Source organism: Acomys minous (genome assembly GCF_964271855.1).
Source record: "Acomys minous genome assembly, chromosome: 7".
Classification (NCBI taxonomy): domain Eukaryota; kingdom Metazoa; phylum Chordata; class Mammalia; order Rodentia; family Muridae; genus Acomys; species Acomys minous.
This window is the reverse complement of record NC_140488.1, coordinates 52,611,742-52,627,367: the sequence shown is the minus strand read 5'-3', so window position 1 is coordinate 52,627,367 and position 15,626 is coordinate 52,611,742. Positions and strand designations below refer to the sequence as shown.

General features: G+C 35.0%; 1 protein-coding gene and 1 pseudogene across 2 annotated transcripts in view; both read left to right on the top strand.

Annotated features, from left to right (window-relative positions):
- LOC311601980 (protein SET-like) overlaps window positions 1-15,626 on the top strand; it is a 468,622-nt pseudogene that overhangs the window by 227,024 nt on the left and 225,972 nt on the right. The window lies entirely within an intron of this gene.
- LOC311602365 (small ribosomal subunit protein uS2-like) lies at window positions 13,368-14,406 on the top strand. Its single transcript, XM_084790314.1, has one exon. The coding sequence runs from the start codon at window positions 13,469-13,471 to the stop codon at window positions 14,327-14,329; it is 861 nt and encodes a 286-aa protein (XP_084646440.1). The 5' UTR covers window positions 13,368-13,468; the 3' UTR covers window positions 14,330-14,406.

The following is a 15,626-nucleotide window of genomic DNA, read 5'->3' as shown; positions in this document are numbered from 1 at the left end:
TTAAGTTTCTCCCCATTTAGCTTGATGTTGGCTATAAGCTTGCTGTATATTGCCTTTATTATGTTTATGTATGTGCTTTGTATTCCTCATCTCTGTAGGACTTTTAACCTGAAAGGGTTTGGGATTTCATTGAATGCTTTTTCTGCATCTAAAGAAATGATCATGTGGTTCTTTTCCTTCAGTTTATTTATTTGGTTGATTACATTCATAGGTTTCCTTATTTTGACCCACCCCTGCATGCCTAGTATGAGGCCTACTTGTTCATGATGGATGAGATTTTTAAAGTGATCTTGGTTTGCCAGAATTTTATTATTTTGCATCTATGTTTATAATGGAGATTGGTCTAAAATTCTCTTTCTCTGTTGGGTCAATGTGTGGCTTAGGTTTTAAGGTGATTGTGGCTTCATAGAATGAGTTTGGTAGTGATACTTCTGTTTTTATTTTATGGAATAGTTTGAGGAGTATTGGTATTAGTTCTTCTTTGAAGGTCTGGTAGAATTCTGCACTGAATCCATCTGGCCCAAGCACCTTTTGGGTTGGGAGAATTTTGATGATTGATTCTATTTCCTTAGGGGATACAGAATTGTTTAATTTGTTTGCTTGATCTTGATTCAACTTAGGAGAATGGAATTTATCAAGGGAATTGTCCATATTCTTTAGATTTTTGAAATCAGTCCAATTCCCTTACTCAATTAATTACTCTGGCTTCTAGACAAGGTCCACACTGCTCACCGCCATTTTGGAATGCCCCTTTCTTGTTCTATATCTCTCAAAATTAGCAAAACTGTTAAGTCAAAATAAAACAGAACCCACAACAAAACAAAAAATATCAAATGAAATAGAAAGGCCACACATACACACTCACAAATACCAAAACAAACCATTGAATCTGTTTGGTTTTGTGCAACTACTACAGGGCTTGTGATGAGTCTATCCTGGTGTATGATTGATACACCTAGTGGTATTTAATTGGAGAAAATGGATTTTTCCCTTTTCTAGACCATCTCACTTGCAGGTAGCTTCTTGGTTTACACAGGACTTTGTATCCACTTCCCCTTCTACATGATAAGATTTAGTTGTATTTTTTGTTCTCTCCCTCTCCTCTCTCCTCCACTTTCTATATCTGTCCACATTCTTCCCAAATACATGGTTTTCTTTTTTTAAGCCATTGTTGATCAATATACGTACAAATGAATAAACATATAAATGTAGCCTACTGCGTTCCACTCTCATATACCTTTATTAATTAAGACTTGCTGGCTTCTAAAAGACCTTGTGTCTTTTATTGACCATATTTGCCTCTTTGTAATGCTTATCACATTGTAGTGGAATATGTCAATTTGACTAGTAACATTTCTTAGTCTTTACAGAGTGTTTCATTCCTAGAAAGATCTTAATCTGTCAATATCTAGATACGCTGAAATACTCATACATTTCTTAGTTAGGATTTCTATTGCTTAGACAAAATACCAGGACCAATGCTACTTGGAAAGAAAATAATTTATTTTGTCTACACTCTAACAATGCTGTTTTCATCAAAGCAAAAACAGAAACTAAAAAATGCAGGAACTGATGCTGAGAGCATGGAGCAGTGTTACTTACTAGCTTGCTCATGATGCTTTCTTATAGAACACCAACCCTGGAAAAGGAGCACTCATAATGGCCTGGGCTCTCCCCATCAATCATTAATTAAGAAAATGACCCACAGGCTTATCTAATGCCTGATCTTATGGAAACATTTTTTTAACTGAAGCCTTCTCTTTTCGGATGACTGAACATTGATGTTGAATAAATCTTCATAGGGAGAAGGAAGTTCTAGGATTTTTTATTTTTTCATCTTGTTTACATTTTCCAGTGTAATTCTTTTAAACTCTTATATGGTACTGTATGTTTCATAAGGTATTTTTTTTTACTTCTCAGTAGCATTCTGTTTTATTGGTATACTATATATTATTACATTTTTTAAAAATTTAACATATTAAATTGTTTATCTAATTTATGTCTTCTAAACTGAAACATGAAGTGTCCCAGGATAGTATTTGATTGGAGATTCTCTAATAGATCAAGATTTAGAACTTAGAATCAGGCTTTAAGATTTTAGGGTAAAATATCAATTTCATTTCCTGCTATAATACGTTGAACTAAATAGAGTCTCTAGGTAGCTCATTAAAATAGTATAAGTTATGCTACCGTCTTCCTATTCTCTGAATAAAAAAAAATAGTTTTACAGTAATTCAATCTAGAATAATGAATGAAATACATCTTCATTGGTCGATTTAAATTTGGGTGAATAGTATATTTAATTTTTTACATGGATCAATATGAACTAATATTTGAGTTAGAACAACATTTGCAATTTGTAATCAAATACCAGATACTAGGTGAAGTACTGTAACTTTCCACTACAGAAACCAAGTCACAATAAAGGTCTGCTTGCCCGTAGACTCTGATAAGAGAACCGTGTAGTTTTGAGATCTTATAAATTTCATTTATTTTATTTAGGTCTAATGTATGAACAACTTAATTATAAGGTAAAAATTTGTATTTTATATTTTCTAAATCAAGTAACATTTAAGTTTTCTTGAAAAAACACAATGAAAAGTGCAATTTATTGTTGTTTACAAATGTAAATAAGAATTATACCAAACATGGAAATCTCTAAATTGAAAGTAATAACATACACAGGGACAAGAAAAAAACTACATAGCCAAAATGTTCACTCTTAAGAAGTATTTAAAAGTAAATTTATGAATTTATTTTACTTAGTGAAACAGACTCACATGCATACTTTTGTTCAATGTTTAAGAATAGCAGAAAAAATTATTCTCCAATGTACCAGATAAACTTCACAGAATAGCCATCCTTTATAGTTTATTTACAAACTTGTTATTTAAGTATATATGTATATAGCTGTGTGTGTGCAGTATATGTACATATGTGTACCTGTACACACCTGTACATGTGCAGAGGCCAGAGAAGGGTGTCAAGTGTTCTCACCTGATATATTCTGTCTCATTCCTATGAGATATTTTCTCTGCCTGAACCTGGAGTTTCACTCCCAGTGATCCTATAGGCTCTTTCTCCCTGTCCATGTCATAATCTGTTATGGGACAATATCCAGGTTTTTATATGGGTGTTGAGATTCAAATTCAGGTACTTATGTTGTGCAGCAAGTGCTCTTACCAACTTAACCATCTTTCCAGAATATACACTTATATTTATTATGGTGAATATTTAACATACTTAATGGTAAATTATTTCTATTGCACTTAAATTTAAAATTAAACTCTATTATCAACACCTAGCATTACTTTCTCCTGTGGCCTTATGATGTGTATGCATAAACTGTCTACATTCAAGTTTGTAGCATGACTATATTTTAGATGATCAAGTTTTACTTTTAGGTACTAGCTACTCTGGCTGGGGAAGTATGGTCTCAAAGACTCATGTCATAGTGAGAGTTTCTAATTTCTGCATTCAGATGCTAAAACCCAAGACAGGACAAAACACAAGCAGACAATTCAAATTAAAAGCTGCTCCTTAATTCAATATACTGGCTCAGGACATAAAGTCAGGTAGAGAAAGGGAGAATATTATATCCTATTCTTGCTATAATTTTCTTAAAAATACTGAACCCTGTTGTCCTCCACAAGTTTCTATTGAAAATCATGAATATGACAATAATGACCTTATGGTAGCATCATTTTAACACATACTACCTTTTAATCATTTCTTTTATTTATCAATAAGCCTACTATTAATATAGCAGATGTTTGTATCCATAAATTAATTTTAATTAATGTCATATCATAGACACTTCTTTTCCCAGCTATTTCATTTCCAGTGCTGCCTATTTTGTTGACGAGAATTGGTCTCTGATTTTCCTAATAGAACTTGAACAGGTGTGGAAATTGAAGGGAGTGTCCTGCTCTTCCCACCTAAAAGTAGTAAACAATCTTTGGTAAAGCACAGGAAGACCTTTTAACCTAGTGTTCTTCCTTGACAAACACATTTACTAGTGTATTTATCCCACATGCAATTTTATATTCATAGAAATAAGTGAAAACTTGATAAAATGTTTTCTTTCACAAAATATAGAAGAATTTTCATGCATCAGGGTTATATATCATAAAGAATTAGTTGCCTGCATGACTCGAAGCACAACATAGGAAATGAAGTTTGAAATACAATATTTACGCAAAATATCAAAATGTGGTGTTATTTTCATTCAAACTTAGAGAAGTAGTTCCATCATTCATTTTCTTACCAATAAGTGATGAATAATAAAATCCATGGCTGAGATAGAGTTCACTGAGAACAGGTTTTCATTTTAATTATACCAATATTTGACTAATTGGCAAACATTGCTATAAAACCTACATTTATCAAGTGGCGGTCATGAAAAGTAAGCCTGAAATACCCAAGCTACAGAAAGTACAAATTGTCACAACTTTGTAACAAGGCTCTATCCTTAAAACTCATTGTTAATTTGAAAATATAAAAAAGGGAAACACAATAAACATCATAGCTTAGCAGTGCTGCTCTATATCACACATTTACCATAGGATTGTGTTGATGATCAAGGACTGTAGCCTGCTGCTATGCAACAGTACAAGACAGGATCATGGTGCCTTTCACTGGTACTAGGGAAGAGTCAATTTTAAGTCCCAATCTCTGCTGAATGGAAATGTTTACAATATTATAAAGCATGGTAAGTAAGAGCACCAGAAATTGGGAAGGCCTTCTTTACTTTTGTCCACTTGAGTTTAATAAACTTCAGTTAAATGGTTCATATATGTTATATTTTTTCCATCTTTAAGGATCCCTTAGACATCAAATTTCTACCAGTGTATTGCATATTGCATTTTCTATTAATTAATTCCCAATAAAGTAATATTTTTGGAGTGGAAATTACAATTCTTCATAGTGTCATGCTGATTATTTAGTGATAGTATGTTTTTATTACTTCTTTTAGCAACTCCCCATAGAATTATAAAAGAAATTCTTAATTTAGGGGCAAAGATAAAAATGAGATGATACTTTGATGTGTTTGAGGAAAATTCTTTTCTCCCTCCTCTTATACTGATCTATATAGTAGGGGATGGTATATTTACCTAGACAACTTTTATTGTTATGAAAACTAGACAATCTTGACTGACAAATATTTTCAGGGTTAAATATTCTTTATTTCATATGGATAAAATTTCTCATTTAATTGAAATATAAGCACAGTACTTGGCCTTTTAAAATGGATTTTTATGTAACATTTGAATGTTTTTATTCATTGGGTCTAGGTACACAGATGTGTTTTAAAATCATATATGAACAAATGAAATTCTTGATATGTCTAGTAGATGATAGTGTTTTGTTTAGTTGCATGGGCTATTTTAAAAGACAGCACACAAGCTACCCTTTATTCATGCAGAGACTGCCTACTATTATAAACATGTAAATATTTCTATTCTGAGTAAGTTAGACCACCACTTTTCTTTGATAGAATCACAAAAACTTCTCTATAAATAAGTATTCTAAAATGTGCCTGAAATTTTCTTGTATATTATGTATGTGTGATGTGTACATGTATTTGTGAGTCCATACTTTCAGAGTGCTTATGCATGAGTATGGATGTGTGGAAGTCTCTATTGTTCTTTACCTGATTCGGTGATTCAGGGTCTCTCAGGTGAATCCAGATATGACTGATTTGATTAGTCTGGATAGGCAGCTTGTTCTAGATTTGTCCTGTCTCTGCCTCCTACATGCTGGAATTGCTACATGTTAGTATGATCACCTGGCATTTATGTACAGCCTGAGGATCTTAACTCCAGTCCTCCCAATGCATGGGCTAACCACTGAGCAATATTCCTAGGCCTAAAGCATCTAATTTTAGGTAAAATATAATAATAAGTAAGGAATGAATGAAGGAGGGAAGGAGGGAAAGGAGTGACGGAGGAAGTAAATAGACATCTAACTTAATGCTGTGTTCTTTTGGAAAAATATTTATCAAGTATCCAATGGAAGACTAATTTTTAAGGTTACATGTGGCTAACAGCTGCACAAAAATAAAAAGAAAACTTTTTCTTGCATTTTCTTATTTGCTAGAAAATGAAGCATTCATCATTAGTTAAGGGACTAATACAAAAAAGGATGTAAAAAGTACTGTAAAATGTGTCTATTATGCTTAAGAAGAGAGCATATCTGAAGGACAGTGAGATTGGGGAAAGTATCATGAAGCACATTCCAAGTTACATTGGCCTTTCAATATAAAAGATTTCAGCAAAGAGCAATGTAATTGATTTTTTTTTTATTTCCTAAGATGAGATGATGAGATGAGAGCGGTACCCGAGCTTTACAAATACATGGTATAGTCTGGGCACAGAATGTGTCCATCTAATTATCCCTATGCCTAGGCCTAGATGCTTCTTGCCTCCATACAATCCAATCTTTTGTAAGCCCGGACACTGAAGACTGTAGCTTCTAGCCTCCATCTGCTAACCTAGGTCTAAAATGTTTTTGGTCTCTGAGACATACAACTGAATAAGCTCACCCTATGTACTTCATTCCAAACTGTAGCTGTCTGGTTCAACTCATCTGTTCTGGCTCGGAACTATTCTCCATGCTGCCTGATTCAAACTAGCTTCTCTCTGATTCTCACTGAATTGGTGTGCTTGGAAAAACTGCTCTGAACTCCATGACTCAACTTAACAAACTCAGATGCACTCAACTGAGCTGTGCTGAACATTACCAATCTGTACTGTACTACCAAACTCTACTGCACTGTCTCCAAGAACTCCCTTGCTCTCTTCCTGAACTGCTCCTAAGTAGTTTATATTTCATGTATATTTTCATGAGATATGAGCATATGTATCTCTGACTAATTCTGTCAAATCTTTATCTGATTCACCCCTTTGGCTGTCCCTTAACTAGATGTCATTGGGATTAAAGGTATGTATTAAAGCCATGTCTGCATTCCAGCTGGATATCTCAGACCTGGGTCTTTGGATGTGTTCCTTTGCCAGAGCCTCCATTTTTCTGGTTTACAATTCCTCTAGAGAGCAGTATATCAAATACCATTTTTTTAAACATTTCAATTTTGGATGTTTTAATGTTATTATCACTTTCCAACAAGTCGTTCCTGGTACCATTTGATTTACATCAGAGTGTAACTCTCCTTACAAAAGGATGAAACTCTCAAAAGTGTCATAAAAAATAGACAGATACATTTTGATTGGTATGAACTAGATAATAGGCCCAAATTAATGTTTTAGAGACAAAGTCTATAATAACCCTCCTTGGTGTATAACTCACTAATATAGACAACTTTACCATCAAACTCACAGGGGTCTTCCTTTCTCTGCCTCCTAGGAACCAGCACATATACCACCAAATAAGTTACTATTACTAGAGTGATGTAATACTCTGATTAGCTTCTCCTGAGTTACACATTGAATTCTGAGTCTAGAAATAGAGGGGAAAATGTTAATTAAGGCACCTAGAAAATCCATTACTAGAAGAAAGAGGGGCTATATTCTTATTGGTAAGATAAAACACTCTACTTACTGGGAAATTGTAGAAGTTTTTCAAATGTATATCAACTTTAGGTTTGTCTCTTCTTACAAAAGTAAATGGTGTACCATATAATGACATTTAATATGTGTATTAGTTTACTATGCTCTTAATGTTAGTATCTGCTTCCTTCTATATAACTGAGGTTTTCAAGAATTCTTAATTGACTTAATAGTAATATAAATGCATATACAATCATATTCACATCTTTAAAATACATATTTGCAATCATAGACAGAGAATATCCTTGCTTGACTTGGTACTTATATTTTGTGATATTATGCATGGTTTAAAAGCTTAACCTCTAGAAATTCCTTCATCCATTATCTTTATACTTAATCAAACTGAAACAAAATTGATGCTCTGGAGTACCTAAGTTTTAAAAATTGGACTTGGTTCAATGCAGGAAAAAATAAAATAAAAATTAGGAGCAGCTAGTAACTCTAAAATTACATTTAAGGCTGAAATTAATTCTGTAAGAAATTGTTTCCTCTGCTGTGGTTAGAGACAATATTACTTTAACTGAGGAAATAAAAAGAAAACATTGTAAAGGAATATTTAGAGGAGTGCAGTGAGCACTGAATTTTTTTTTAGGAACCTATCACCAAAATTGAATGTATGCTACACCAATTAGACATATAGATTTCTATTTCCTTATGGGATATCTTCAGTTTGAGACTACTTTTTTTGTCAAAAGTTTTGTAGTTAAGACATAGATGACCTCTGAGAGACTCCACCCAGCAGTGGGATTGGGGCAGATGCTAAGTCTTACAGCCAGACTCTGAACAGAGTGCTCAGAGTTGTATTGTTGAGTAGGGGGTGAGGATGGAAGGATCCTGAGGGGTCAGGAATCCCATAAGGAGAGCATCAAGCCCTGACTATCTGGACCCAGGGGGTCTGCACAAACTGATGCACCAACCAAGGACAATGCATGCAGAGAAACTAGACCCCCCTGTTCAAATCTAGCCAATGGACAGCTCATTCTCCAAGTTTGGTGGAGAGAGTAGGAACTGCCTCCGACATGAACTCTGGTACCTAGGATTTGATCACTTCCCTTTCATGAGATCCACAAGAGACTGGATGCAGGCTATTCTAATGAGACCTAATAAGCTGAGGACAGATGGTATGGGAGGAGGACCCCCAGTCAGAGGTCTAAGGAAAGGAATAGGGCAGAAGATGGAGGGAGATTCAAAAAGGGAAAATATGAGCAAAGGGATAACAATTGGAAGTAAAATGAATAAATTATAAGTTAAAACATGAAAAAATTGGCTAAATGAAAGTGGCATGCCAAATCACACTGCAACTCCAGTAAATCTTACAGAGAAATCTGGGAAATCTGTGTGGAGAGATCTTCCACACAATATTACATACCAGGCACAGATGACAAATGTGGCAAAACCAATGATTTCCAATGAACTACCTATTATACCCTACAGGAAGTTTTGATTGTGCTTATGCTTAGAAACTATATTGTTAGTGAATCCACAGAAATTCCAACTAAAAAGAAAGTAAACACAGGGCTAAAGTATTGGAATATAAAATATGCTCAAACACAAAACAGAAATAGGAAAAATATGAAAAAAGTACAGAAAGAGACAATAATAACATTAGAGGGTAAGAATAACTTACTAGTTAAAAACATGAAGAAATATTTTATGTATATCTTGACAAGATAGAAGCCACTATATTAGTATTACTTGTGAGAAAACTGAACTCTATAATGAACAAAAATAATACTTACACTGTAATTAATTATAAAATATTTTGGAGAGAAATGAATTGGTTAACTACCCATAGTAGTTAACCAATTGAATACCTAGACAAACAGATAAGAGGAAATGTTCTTCTTAACTAATAATAGTATAATGGCTGGTGATAAATGCCATGAGAATGCAGGAAAACAAATATCATATATCTGCTAGAATAAACAATGTTACAGGCAAGATTCATGAAAAGATGATAAATTTAAACAAAATATGCTGAAAACCTTACGTCTCTCCACCAACATCTTATGGCTGGCCACATAAAGTAATGGAAAATTCTTTGGCTCACCAAATTTCACCAGTGAGAGGAATGTGACTTTTGTAAATCCTGATGTAATTTAAAAAATACTTTCAGTGTTCCATTTATGTTTTTCTGTACTATATTTCCTAATTGAAAATAGATGTTTTTCATGCAGCATGTTCTGATTATGGTTTCCCCTCGCCAACTACTGTAAGATCCCTCCCACTCCCCTTATCATCAAAATCTATACCCTTTCTTTTTCTCTCTTAGAATAGAAAGAGGCAACTTAATACTATATTAATACTACTGTTACTTATAATAATAATAATAATAATAATAATAATAATAATAATAAATAAGATAAGATAAAATAAAAGTAAATAACCAGAATCAGACAAAACAAACAGAAACTAACCAAAGAAAAGCATATAGTCACAGAGACACACATGTTTTACACGAAGGAATCAGATATCATTAATTAGGATAGAATATCACTTATATATTCTTCAGTGTAAGAATACATAAACTGAATCTAATAATTCTAAAGCATAATACATCGCCTTAATTAGAATGGATGTACTAAAAGAAGCAGTTAGAAAACAATAGGAATTCAGACAATGAGTACATTCATCAGAAATTTAGTTTCTAACCAAAACCTCCACATCCTTCTATCTCCCACCTCATCCATAAGACTTCCAGTGGTCAATCCTGAAGTTTGGCTGTGAGTCTTTCCGAGGACCTTAATGGTAGGTTCCAACATTGTTTCTTCTCTTCAACTGTTTCTGGTGTTTGTTCTATTTGTTCTTCTGAGGGCAATCATTATCCCTCACATCCTCCTTGTTATTTAACTTCTTTAGTTTTGTATATTGTAGTGTGGCGATCATGCATTATGTGGCCAATATCAGCTTATCAGTGTCTCTATTACCATGCATGTCTCTCTGAGTCTGAGTTACCTCACTCAGAACGATCATTTCTTGTTTTGGTACATTTGCCTACATATTTCAAGATTTCTTTGTTTTTAATAGCAGGGTAGTATTCCATTGTGTAAATGTAAAATATTTTTTTTGTCAGTTCTTCAGTTGAGGGACAGCTAGGTTGTTTCCAGACTCTGACTACTACAAATAAAGTTTGTTTGTATATGAGTATAGTTGGGCAAATGTCCTAGTTGTATGGTGGATTCAGGTATATGCCCAGGAGTGTTTTAGCTGGGTCTAGAGGTAGAACTACTCCAAATTTTCTGAGAAAGGTCCAGATTGACTTCCAAAGTGGTTGTACAAGTTTGCAGTCTCATCACCAATGGAGGAGTGTTTCCCTTTCTCCACATCCACACCATCATGTGCTGTTACTTGAGTTTTTGACCTAAGCCATCCAGGTAGGTGTAAGATGGAATCTCAGAGTCATTTCAATATGCATTTCCTTAATGCCTATGAATTGTTGAGTATTTCTTTATGTGTTTATCAGCCATTTGATATTCCTATGTTGAGAATTCTCTGTTTAGCTCTGTACCTCATATGTAAATAGGTTATTTTGTTCAGTAGTGTTTAATTTCTTGAGTTCTTTATATATCTTGGATACTAGCCCTTTGTCAGATATAAGCTTGCTGAAGATTTTTTTCCAATCTGTGAGCTGTCATTTTATTCTGTTGACAGTTTCCTTTGCCTCACAGAAGCTTTTCAGTTTCATAATGTCCCATTTATTACTTGTTGATTTTAGATCCTGAGCTATTGGTGGTCTATTCAAGAATTTGTCTCCCGTGCCAATGATTTCCAGGCTCTTTCCTACTTTTTCTTCACAGAGATATAGTGTGTCTTGTTTTATGTTGAGGTCTTTAATCCACATGGTCTTTAGTTTTGTGCAGGGTTATAAGTAAGGGTCTATTTGTATTTTTCTAATGTAGATATACAGTTAGATTAACTGTATTTGTTGAAGATGATATCTTTTTTCCTTTGTATGGTTTTGCCTTCTTTGTGAAAAATCAAGTGTCCATTGGTATGCAGGGTTCTTTTTTTTGAAGGGGGGTCTTTGATTCTATTTCATTTATCAACCAGCCCATTTCTGTGCCAGCATCAAGCCTTTGTTATTAGTGTTGCTATATAGCACAACTTGAGATCAGTGGTGGAGATTCCTCTGGAAGATATTTTATAGTACAGGATTGTTTTAGCTATTCTGGGTTTTTTGTTTTCCTCTATAAAGTTGAAAATTGATATTTCTAGGTCTGTAAAGAATTGTGTATGTATTTTGATAGGAATCGTGTCAAACCTGTAGATTATCTTTGGTAATATGACGATTTTTACTATGTTCATCCGCTTGATCCATGAAGATGAGAGATCTTTCCTTCTTCTGGTGTCAGCTACAAGAGATCTCTGGTTAAATTTTTGGTGTCACATGTGTACACTATCATATCATCTGGAAATAGTGACACTTTGATTTCCTATTTTCTAAAGTGGATTCCCTTCATCTCTTTCTGTTGTTCTATTGCTCTAGCTAGGACTTGAAGTACTATATTGAAGATATATGGATAGAGTGGGCACCCTTGTCTAGTGCTTGATTTTACTGGAACTTCTTTGAGTTTATCTCCATTTAATTTAATTTTGGCTATAGGCTTGCTGTTCATTGCTTTTATTATGTTTAGTTATGTGCCTTTTGTCACTGCTCTCGCCAAGACTTTAAACATGAATGGGTGTTGGATTTTGTCAAATGCTATTTCAGCATCTAAGGAGATGATCATGTGTTTTTTTTTTCTTTTAGTTTGTTTATATGATGGGTTACATTGATGGATTTCTGTATATTCAACCATCTTCGCTTGCATGGGATGAGATCAACTTGGTCATGGTGAACAATATCTTTGATGTGTTCTTAGATTATGTTTACAAGTGTTCTATTGAGTATTTTTGCATCAATGTTCGTAAGGGAATTTCATCATAGTCACACTGGAGATTATCTCAGTTTTCTATTGGACATACATTTTTATACTCTACTGAGTAAAGACCTGGACAGGGTACATAGTCTATATTGAGATTCCTTTTATCTTGCATGTGGCTGTCCACATTTTTCTGGCATTGTTGACTGAAAGAGGTCATCTTTTCTTCATTATATTTTTTTGTTTATTTCTTAAAGATCACATCACAATGTTTTAATGGATTAGTTTTTGTGACTCTCCTTTATATTGATCTATTTTTCTATGCTTCTGCCAATACTACACTTTCTCAAATAATGTATTAAAATGGAAATGAGAAATTGAGTGTTGTTGATGTCCTACTTCATTCTTTACCTTCAAAATTGCATTCACTCTTTGGGGGTTTTTCTCTGTTCATAAAAGCATTAAAGCTATGATGTAATATCCAGAATATAACTGGCTGAGAATTGACTTGGGATGAAATAGGCTTATAAATCAATTGGAAAATAACTGAAATTCTAATATTGACTCTTCCATCTAGAGCATTGGACTAATTTCTTTCTCTTGAATTTTTATCAGTTGTTGCTTCATATATTTGGATATTTCTTATTGAGCACTTATACATGTAAGACTATTAATATACAAATGTATGGTACTTTCTGTTTAATGCATTTGTATTCTTTTTGTCATAGTAGTATTACTCAAAAAATACTTTCTTGGATTTTTGCCTTTCTTTCTTTCCTTCTGTGGGATGTTAATATTAATTATATTGTGTTTTCAATCTATGTTTATAGAGATATTGTTATGTAACTTTACTTTTGTCTAATATCACTACTTGGTTTTGACATTGGTCATCATAGAACTAGGTAGGAACATTCCCTGTGTCTTTGAAAGATATGTGCTTTCCACGCTGCCCAGGGACGGGTCCATACGGCGTTGTTCTCGATTCCCGTCGTAACTTAAAGGGAAGCTTACACAATATCCGGAGCCCTTGATGTCCTGCAGATGAAGGAGGAGGATGTCCTCAAATTCCTTGCCGCGGGAACCCACTTAGGTGGCACCAACCTTGACTTTCAGATGGAGCAGTACATCTACAAAAGGAAGAGTGATGGTATCTACATCATAAATCTGAAGAGGACCTGGGAGAAGCTGCTGCTTGCAGCTCGTGCTATTGTTGCCATTGAGAACCCTGCTGACGTCAGCGTCATCTCCTCCAGGAACACTGGCCAGCGAGCCGTGCTGAAGTTCGCTGCTGCCACTGGAGCCACTCCTATTGCAGGCCGTTTCACACCTGGGACCTTCACCAACCAGATCCAAGCAGCCTTCAGGGAGCCACGGCTTCTAGTGGTGACTGACCCCAGGGCTGACCACCAGCCCCTCACAGAGGCCTCTTATGTCAACCTGCCCACCATCGCTCTGTGCAACACGGATTCTCCTCTGGGCTATGTTGACATTGCCATCCCATGCAACAACAAGGGAGCTCACTCAGTGGGTCTGATGTGGTGGATGCTGGCCCGGGAAGTACTCCGCATGCGTGGCACTATCTCCCGTGAGCACCCATGGGAGGTGATGCCTGATCTTTACTTCTACAGAGACCCAGAGGAGATTGAGAAGGAGGAGCAGGCTGCTGCTGAGAAGGCTGTGACCAAGGAGGAATTCCAGGGAGAATGGACTGCACCAGCTCCTGAGTTCACTGCTGCGCAGCCAGAGGTGGCCGACTGGTCTGAGGGTGTGCAGGTGCCCTCCGTACCCATCCAGCAGTTCCCTACTGAGGACTGGAGCTCCCAGCCAACCACTGAGGACTGGTCAGCCGCTCCCACTGCGCAGGCCACTGAGTGGGTTGGAGCCACCACTGAGTGGTCCTGAGTTGCACTGCAGACACCTGAGCAAAGGGAGAATTGGAAGGAAAATAAAGTCTCTAAAAGTTGAAAAAAAAAAAGAAAGATATGTAAAGACTTGCTATAATTTGATAAAATTATCAGTAAGCCCATACAGAAAGGATGCTGTTAATAATTGATTCAATATCTTTAATATATAAATGGGCCTATTCCAGTTCTCTATATCTTGTGTGAATTATAGTAGACTGTATCTTTGAAGGAATTTCATCTTTTTATCCCAGTCATATCCATGGAGCAGATCATTATATTCTTTATTATCCTTTCAGTGCTCACAGAATCTACAATTATATCATGTATTTATTTTCTGATATTAGTATTTGGGTTTAACATATCTTCAGTAATTTTCTGCATGTTATATTTATTAATGTTCAAAAGAGAAGTATTGAAATCTTTTGTATAGTAAATGCATCTTGCTACAGGTTTTTATATCTGAAAACCTGTTTCAATCCTTTTATTCACTTTTTGTCTTCTAAGATGTGCATATGACACATGTAGAGTACTTTGGCGAATAATTCATTTTCTTGGAAAACTTTGACCTTCCTGAATGTTTAGTTTGGGACCTTATATCAATTGGGAGGACTTATTCACTGTTACTGGTTCAAATGTTTCTTCTATTTTCTCTTCTCTGTCTAGTGTGGAAACTATACATTCACCATCCTTATTGATTCTGGGTCTTTGGTTGTGTTACATTTTTTTTTCTCCTTGCTTTACTATTTTGAGACTCTTATAGATATGTTAAGAGGCTCAGAGAGATTTCTTTTTTTATTAATTTATTCTTGTTACATCCCAATGGTTATCCCATCCCTTGTATCCTCCCATTCTTCCCTCCCTCCCATTTTCCCCTTATTCCCCTCCCCTATGACTGTGACTGAGGGGGGTTACCTCCCCCTGTATATGCTCATAGGGTATCAAGTCTCTTCTTGGTAGCCTTCTATCCTTCCTCTGAGTGCCACCAGGTCTTCCCCTCCAGGGGACATGGTCAAATATGAGGCACCAGAGTATGTGATTTCTTAAGTCATATCAGTTCTATTGATCAGTTTATCAAAGGCATTCTTAATTTTCTGTTTTGGAATTTTCAGTACATTTTAGTTTTAAAAAGTTATCATTTATTATATCCATATTTCTGCTGATATTGTTCACCTGTGATTACAAATTTTTTTATATTATAGTTTGTATTATATAAATCTTTTACCTCACAGTCTGGCCTTCATGCTGTATCTATATATGGTTACATTTCTTCCTCTTTTGACATATGTGTCCCATAT